Source organism: Myotis lucifugus, unplaced genomic scaffold (genome assembly GCF_000147115.1).
Source record: "Myotis lucifugus unplaced genomic scaffold, Myoluc2.0 scaffold_150, whole genome shotgun sequence".
Lineage (NCBI taxonomy): Eukaryota > Metazoa > Chordata > Mammalia > Chiroptera > Vespertilionidae > Myotis > Myotis lucifugus.
Genome location: NW_005871198.1, coordinates 1129665 through 1138426, shown reverse-complemented (window position 1 = coordinate 1138426; position 8762 = coordinate 1129665). Strand labels below are relative to the sequence as shown.

The 8762-nt window shown below is 41.1% G+C and overlaps 1 protein-coding gene across 3 annotated transcripts in view; it reads left to right on the top strand.

The window, feature by feature from the left end:
- Positions 1–626: 626 nt before the first annotated feature.
- Positions 627–8762, top strand: part of LAMA2 (laminin subunit alpha 2) — a 452538-nt gene continuing 444402 nt past the window's right edge. For all 3 annotated transcript variants that reach the window (XM_023759137.1, XM_014461101.2, XM_014461100.2), the window contains exon 1: positions 627–837. In XM_023759137.1, coding sequence (XP_023614905.1) covers positions 735–837 — 103 coding nt within the window. In that variant the 5' untranslated portion in view covers positions 627–734. The remainder of the gene's footprint in view (positions 838–8762) is intronic.

The following is an 8762-nucleotide window of genomic DNA, read 5'->3' as shown; positions in this document are numbered from 1 at the left end:
GAAAGGAAACACCTGCAAAGGCCTTTTTATTTTCTTTAAATACCCGGTGATTGAGCTGGGCACCTTCACTTTAACCTTTCTATTGGTCATCAGCATTGAGGTGGAGCAAGGGGACTTACTCCATTTTGTCCCCTCTTTGCTGCGGGGCTGGCCAGCATTCTGCAAAGCAGTAGTCCCCTGGCCTGATTTGCAGGGAACCAGTGACTACCTTCCACCCTCAAGTAAGATGCCGTCTGGACTTTGTCACCTGGACGCAGAGTGCCTGCACACAGCTTGGCCAGGCCTTTCTCAGGAGCCACATCTACCCGGCCTCGGTCAAGTTCCTAGCTGGGCAGACTCCCCACAAAGCACGCTTTCCATGCGCAGGGATCTCACAGATCACCAAGTACTTCCACATCCATGCCTTTCTTCACCCCAGAAGTTCAGCTAGCAGAGCCAGCAAGGAAAGATCCCTCCTCAGAGGGCAAGACCGCTATAGGACAGACCTTTTCACCCGGGACCCTTTAAGGGCCTGTGCCTGGCCGTCTGCGGAGCGAGGGCGCGCGCAGGGGGAGCGTGGGGAGTGTCCTCTTTCTCCCCCCACCCTCCGCGCCGGGGCTGGGCCGCAGCCAGCGGGGGCCGTCTCCTCCTCTCCCCAGCAGCTGCAGCTCACTCGGCTCACACGCCAGGGCAGGGGACCGAGCGGCAGGGACTCCTCCGGCTCCTGAGAAGTGGATCCGCTCGGGGTCACCGCGATGCCAGCAGCCGCCGGGGTCCTCCTGGTCCTGCTGCTCAGCGGGGGCCTCGGGGGCGGCCAGGCGCAGCGGCGGCAGTTGCCACAGGCGCATCAGCAAAGAGGTACAGTCGAGGCACGGGCTGTGGGTTCCATCCTTTGTCGGGCCGGTCCAGGGCTCCTCACCGGTCGCAGACAGTTGCTGGCCAGGGACCGCAGACAGTTGCTGGCCAGGGACCGCTTTCTCCCTCCGCCCCCGGGGAGTGCGCTTCGGAGCAAGAAGGGCTAAGTTTGGGGCAAGTTCACTTTCCACTCCCGGAGTTGGGTGGAGGGGTTTGCCTGTCTCCCTCGCAAAGAGCAGGACGGGCTGTTCATTGTTCGTTCGTTTCTGAGAGAACTTGCCAGCACTAGACATCCTGCAAATTGATTCCCCAAATCTCTCCAAGAGGCAAACTTTTAACCAATTGAAAAAGTGTCTTCAAATCAGATTCCTTCCCTGCAGAGAAAGGTTTCTCGAGCAGTGGCTCATCTTGGAACTTTATGGAAGGCAGCTGATACTTTTTTTTTTTTTTAAGGGACTTTGTAACTATTTGAACAGGGCTTGTAAAGTAGTGAAGTGTATGGATTTTTTTCTTTCATGGCAGTGGCGTCTCCAGCCTCATATTTTTTTTACCCACATCCTATCTCAGGTAACTTATTATATAGTGAAATTTCTCCTTGCTTAAAATACAGACGGCATTGCTATGTCACCCGTATTTCAATGAAGACCATAGTGGCCAGACATATATACTTCAGGGGGCTTTGGAAAACAGTTGTATTTTAATGCAACTCAAATTATTCTCTTCAGAGAGCCTTAATGTTTATATGCATATCATTTCTGAAACTCTGGGGAGACTTTGAAGAGTTCCTTTATGATCATGAATTTTAAAAGAAGCACATATGCAGTATTTGAAAACAATTTATAGTACATTGTTTCAGCAAACATTTCTGTAAGTTGGAAACCATGCATCAAAGTAAAATCATTAAGAAAAATTGAAGGTTTGGTTTCAGATGTCAAAATATTTACCCAGATGTCCAAAAGCTGGAGGTTAGCAGCTTTTGAAAATTTTGATGAGGCTGAATCTGCCAAAATTTTGAAATGTACTGTTTCCTCTTTTAGTTAACTGTAATGAAGATAAGTCTAATAGTTCTGATAGTTTTTCCTCTGATAATATAGTATTTCTAGCAGTACTATTTTATTTAAAAAGGAATAAAAAATACCCTAAGCTCCTTGCTACAATAATAACTCCTTGATTAAAATGCCGAGAATAAAAATGACCTAAGTTCACTATATGATTTTTTTTCGTTCTTCTATTTTTGCATTTCCTTCTCTGAGAGGTAAAATGAGGTCAGTGTGGCTTAATTAATAGAATGCATGAGACAGTGATTTTGAGAATATCTCGATGACAGTGATTTATAAACACATAACTTTTAAGTGTTATCTTGCTCAGTTATATGATATATTTTAATAATACACAATACTTACTACTGTTAGGCAGCTGGGAGTGAAGAGAGGCCAGGAGTACCAGTCGTTCTTTTTACTACAGTGGGGCAGAAGCTCAAAGCATGCAGAGCAGGGACCAAGGGGGTTCATGAGGATTTCCTCTAGCTCAGTGGTTCTCAACCTTCCTAATGCCGCGACCCTTTAATACAGTTCCTCATGTTGTGGTGACCCCCAATTTCATTGTCACAAATTGAACATAATTAAAGCATAGTGATTAATCACAAAACAATATGTAATTATATATGTGTTTTCCGATGGTCTTAGGAGACCCCTGTGAAAGGGTCGTTCGACCCCCAAAGGGGTCGTGACCCACAGGTTGAGAACCGCTGCTCTAGCTTGTTCCTCTCCCCTTTCTCTCTTATTTTCTCCCCACTCTTTTTCCCTCTCCTCTCCTCTCCCCCTTCCTCATCCCTTTCATTCTTCTTTCCTTCCTCCCTCCCTCTTCTTCCCTCCCTCCATCCCTCTTTACCCCTCCCTCCCACCTCTCTCTCTCTTTTTCTCTCAATCATCAGACAAAATTAACTGTGATTTCTATGGTCTAGGTACAGGTTGAGGTGGATACAGAAGGGAGCTTTTTAATGCCATTCTGTTCAGAGAAAACTTGGGCACTATATACATAAGAGATTCTATGCAAAATAGCTATAGTAGCATTGAGTGTACTAGGGATTGCTATATTCTACATTCTAGAATATGTTGTGTATTTTATAGCTCTTTTAGAGTATTTTTAAGATTTGTTCAAGGATAAATGCTTAAAATCTGCTAATATTAAAAGTATATGTAAAATATATTTCATAATGTCTTAAATTTGTATCGTGCTTTATGACGTAAAAATGCCTTACATACATGAGCTTATTTAACCTTCAGCTATAGTTATTCTTACTGGACAAACCTGAATCTTGGAGGAGCTGTGACTTAAGCTGATGCAATTGACAATAACCTAATTTTTAACAACTACAGTAACTTAGTTTTGTTTATGCTAAAATTCTCTTCTTATGGTACCAAGATTTCTTTCCATTTATTTTTTGAGGCCTGTATCCTTTCCAGTGTTATAGGCTAAATCAAGCTCTCAGTAAAGATCATTGGATGTGAGTTCAATACAAGTATTTTCTTGGTTATCTGGCCTTCCTGGCTAGGCACTAATTATTTGGAATGAGTTCTGTTTTCTCTCTTAGTACAGTGCCAATTTATTAAGAATGTTGACATGAAGTAATCGTTTTTAAATGTTGAATTGAGTTAGAACCTTACCTGATATTTTATTTGTTTTTCAAATCTTGTGTAGTTTCTATAGTATGCAGAGTTGTAGTATGAAAAACATTGATTCAGAAAGAATGATAGTCCAAAGAAACCCTTTAACTAGATTTAAGATTGACAAAATAGGAGAATGATGGTCAAAATGGTTTTGCAATTCAGTAAGGCAGTACGTATACTCATTCCCTGACATTGATGTAAATAGTATGTGGAAATGGCAATGTGATGGTAGGTAAATCGCAACTGATTACAAGTGGCTACCAAAGAATATTGCAGAGTGGATCAAGGTTAATCTGGGAAGAAGTCTCTAGAAGTGTGAGAGAGGTTTCCTTATGTTCATTTGACTTGGTAATGGCTTGATGGAAAGCATAAAATCCAAGCTTATCAGAACTGCAGGTGGTCCAAAATTGATTTGGGTAGCTAAGCTGGTAAAAACAGATTTAGGAACTTCAAAGGACTCTGTAGCGTAGACCATGAACGGGACATCCTGAAGTTGGTTTGATTATTTGTATCTAGATGTTAAATAATTTCATATGCCCTATTCTGGAAATTTGTTGTTTCCTTTGTATAAATATACTAGGGGCCCAGTGCACGAACTTGTGCACATTGAAAGGAACTGTGGGCCACGAGGCTGTGGTGGGCACAGGGGCAGGTCTCGGCCCATCCTCCGCGCCCCCACCGGCAGCCCTGCTCCCACGTGCTGACAGCACAGAGTGATTGGGGCCGGCCCCAGCAGCGGTGTGAGCGGGGCCAATGCCATCAGCAGGTACAAGCGGTAGCTGCTGCCCTGACTGCCCCTCAGGAGCAGAGGGAGGTGGAGAAGCCCTCAGGGGTGATTGGGGCCAGCAACAGGCACCAGCAGTGGGTGCGAGTGGTGGCTCCAGCGCTGGCTGTGGGTGCAAGTGCCAGGCGGGACTGCAGTGAGCAGGAGCAAAGAATTTTCAGTAAGCACCAGAGGCCTGCCCCGATGACAGTGAACAGCGCCCCGCCTTGGTCTGGCACACCCGCTCACCTGCTCCACCATCCCTCCGCGGCCGACGCCCGCCATGTTCCATGCTCTGCCACCTATTGTTGATGCCCACCATGTCCTGTGGATGCCCCCTGGTGGTCAGCACACATCATAGCGACCAGTTGTTCGGTTGTCCGGTTGTTCTGCCGTTCGATCTATTTACATATTAGGGTTTTATATTTATATATAGATAGGAATGACACAAAGACAGGAATAGGAAAGAGAAGTCTGAATTGCAGTACGTTAAATGTGAATAGATAGTGTGACTTGGTGAAATGTTAACTGACTTTTATTAAAAACTCATAGCAGCAGATGGGTTTTTATTACATACTGATTATTCATTGGTTGTTAAAACACAAGTGCTTCATTGACAAATGGATGTAAATTCAGATGAGGTGGAGCACACTTAGTTAGGGGTCTGAAAATATTGTTAGAAAAGGGCTATTCTAAGGAGAGTCTGTAGTTTAGAGAAAGACTTAGGAAATCATAACAGATATTCTCAGAGTTTAGAAAAGATGGTTGTATGGAAAAGAAGCTAAATGCCTTTCCTAAAGCCTGAACTCAGGTAGAAGTGTATGGCTAAGAGGAATGTCTGAGTTCAATACCATGGGAGGAAATGTGCTCCCTCTCCCCATTCTGAGTGGTTCAGAAATAGCTGGGTTGAGTTGGAGCACCCAGCTTCTGGAAGTGTCCATACAGTGGGTAGAGATATAGGGGTGATTTGCTATGAAATGCCTCCACAGAGAAGTTAGAAGTCATCAAGTCTCCAGTCTTTTTCCAAGTCCAATATTCTAGGATTGCATTCTATTATTTTTTTGGCGTTCAAACTTGCATTTAAACTTCTGAATTTTTAAAAATGTTAAGAAAATAATAAATGTATATAAGTGTGTTTTTAGATGCCTTTTGGGATTTAAAATAAAGACATATTTGAGACAATCTTCACATAATTTTGGCACACATGCTCAAAATTTAATGTGGAATTTCCACTTCACCATCAATTGCAGTTCTAAAACATCCTGTGCTATAAAATGTGAAAACACTTTATAAATTACCTGAGAACATTTCAGGAATTTTATTGTGGCTGTGAACCTGAAATGAATTTTTTTTGGTATCTTCCTTTGCTTCATGTGTAACTTGTTGACTTGTTCACTACACGCTGATCTAATAGTGTAGTTAAAATTATTCATAACATATAAATGTATGGCTGAGAATAAAAACTTTCAACATTGACTAAAATGTTATAGGTGTGGTAGAACTTTTTAAATGACATATTTGATATTATATTTATTCTTACACATCAGTGTATACAAATTGCTGCTATATGTTATTTCTAGAACTTTTCTATGCTAGTATTTCATGCAAAGTAATGAACTCAAGAGTTGTTAGGGATTATGTACATGTTCTACCAATTATTCTGTAATTCACTTCAGTTGCCATAGTTCCTAAAATATGAAATAATTGTCACCTACACTAATAACTACAATGTTTGCCTACTTTATATATAATTACATAAAAACTCAAATAGGTAGCCCAAGAGTTATTCCTAGGTATTGTGCTATAAGAAGGCATGAGTCTATAATTTATAGGAGGAATTTAGTTAAATAGGAGTAGGATTTGTAATTCTTATAACTTTCAACTGTATTGCAAAAGGTATGACTCAAAAAAATTTACTGTTTGCTAGATTTTACTTTGCAGTATTTTCTCAGTCTCTATTTATATAAACAGATAATTGTGATTTTTTTATTCAGACATTTATTAAATAGTGATTATTCATTCACAGTGACTAATGTGCTAGACATTTCTACTTGGACCTCAAAGACTAAATCATTGTGCTTTCTTTCGATTCAAATAGATTTGGCAGTGAACTATAAGAAAAAATTCACTTGAAATTTATATGATATCTCACATCTCCTTTCATAATTTGCTTTACAGTTTTGGGGTCACAATTTTAGACCACAATGGAAGAGGAGGAATTGGGACCTAGTGGGCTCCAGAATAAGGAAAATTAACTTTAACCTAGCCTATACATACATGGCATGATCAATGGGGTGGCTAGCTGTCTAAATTACAGAGTCCAAAGGATGTATGGAATGCAAGGTTGTTTCTAGTCAACATAACTCTCCAGTAGGACTGTACCACGTGGGTGCAGCATGGCTGGAAGAGTTTCCAAGCAGGATAATAATAATAATAATAATAATAATAATAATAATAACAAGAAGAAGAAGAAGAATGGCAACTTCAGGTCATCTGTCTGGTTTGCAATAGGTCCTTATTTAGCAGTTGGAAACTGTGAACAAAATGAGAAAGTGTTGTCAATGTCCAAATTGTTTAGCTTGTAAAACAGAAGATTGAGGTTTAGGATTTGTAGTTAAGCAGGAACTTAGGTAGAAGCCCAGTTGTAGTGAATGAGAAGACAAGGTAGAGATTAGAGAAAGACAGAACTCGATTGCTTCTCAAGACTCATTCCAGGCTCCGTATATACCAGGCAGACAGAAAGGATGCTAATTCTGGGCTGAACCAATTAGTAAGACTCAGTTCAAAGGTCAGAATTTGTGCAGGAAATTGGTGGGGTTGGGCCTATGTGTATTGAAATGTGGTTAATGGATGAATGTGTTCAGTGAGTAAAACAGACCAAAAAAAAAAAAATCCCTGTTCTTGTGGAGTTTATATTCTAGTTAAGGAGACAGAAAATATGTTGGATCTATAATGAATCAGTAATGTAACTAATACCTATCTATATTCCATAGAATGTAGTGGGCCATGAGATTCCTGGACAATCAAGTATAGCAGGAATGAAGAGTCAGGAGTTCTAATGGTGGAGGGAGGTTGGCTGCTATTTTCAATAGAGTGATAACGGTTGACCTCATTGAGAAGGTCACATTTGAGCAAACACTTGAAGGTGATGTGGGAGTGATTCACACAGATAGCAGGTGGAAGATAAGTGCTCTCACATGGAGAACAGACTTTACAGTCTAAGGCTGACGTGAAGTTGGAAGGTCAGAGAAATAACGGTGGGAGAGGGGGAAGAGCTGGGTCATTGAAAAGATTTTGCCTTTCAGTCTGAGGGAGATGGGTGGTATTGGAGAGTGTTGAGCAGAGTTAATGAATGAATAAAATACTATTTAACATTTATTTATTTATTTATTTATTTATTTATTTATTTTTATTAAATCTTTACATTTGTTCCTCTTCCCCACCCCATAACTCCCCTCCTCCCAGTTCCCGCCCCACCCTCCGCCCTCACTCCCCACCCACTGTCCTCATCCATAGGTGCACGATTTTTGTCCAGTCTCTTCCCGCATCTCCCATTCCCCTTTCCCCCCCAAGAATAGTCAGTCCATTCCCTTTCTATGTCCCTGATTCATTATAATCACCAGTTCATTCTGTACATCAGATTATTTATTCACTTGATTCTTAGATTCACTTGTTGATAGATGCATGTTTGTTGTTCACAATTTGTATCTTTACCTTTTTCTTCTTCCTCTTCTTAAAGGATACCGTTCAGCATTTCGTATAATACTGGTTTAGTGGTGATGAACTCCTTTAGCTTTTCCTTATCTGTGAAGCTCTTTATCTGACCTTCAATTCTGAATGATAGCTTTGCTGGATAAAGTAATCTTGGTTGTAGGTTCTTGGTATTCATCACTTTGAATATTTCTTGCCATTCCCTTCTGGCCTGCATAGTTTCTGTTGAGAAATCAGCTGACAGTCGTATGGGTATTCCCTTGTAGGTAATTGAGTCTCTTTCTCTTGCTGCTTTTAAGATTCTCTCTTTGTCTTTTGCTCTTGGCATTTTAATTGTGATGTGTCTTGGTGTGGTCCTCTTTGGATTCCTTTTGTTTGGGGTTCTCTGCGCTTCTTGGACCTGTAAGTCCATTTCTTTCACCAGGTGGGGGAAGTTTTCTGTCATTATTTCTTCAAATAGGTTTTCAATATCTTGCTGTCTCTCATCTTCTGGCACCCCTATAATTCTGATGTTTGTACGCTTGAAGCTGTCCCAGAGGCTCCTTACACTATCTTTGTATTTTCAGATTCTTTTTTCATTTTGCTTTTCTGGTTGGGTGTTTTTGCTTCTTCACATTTCAAATCTTTGACTTGATTCTTGTGCTCCTCTGGTCTGCTATTGGGTGTCTGTATAATATTCTTTATTTCAGTCCGTGTATGCTTAATTTCTAGTTGGTTCTTTATCATAGCATCGAGGGGTCTCATTAGGTTTCGGTGAGGCTCTTCATCAGTTTATTGGCAGCTTC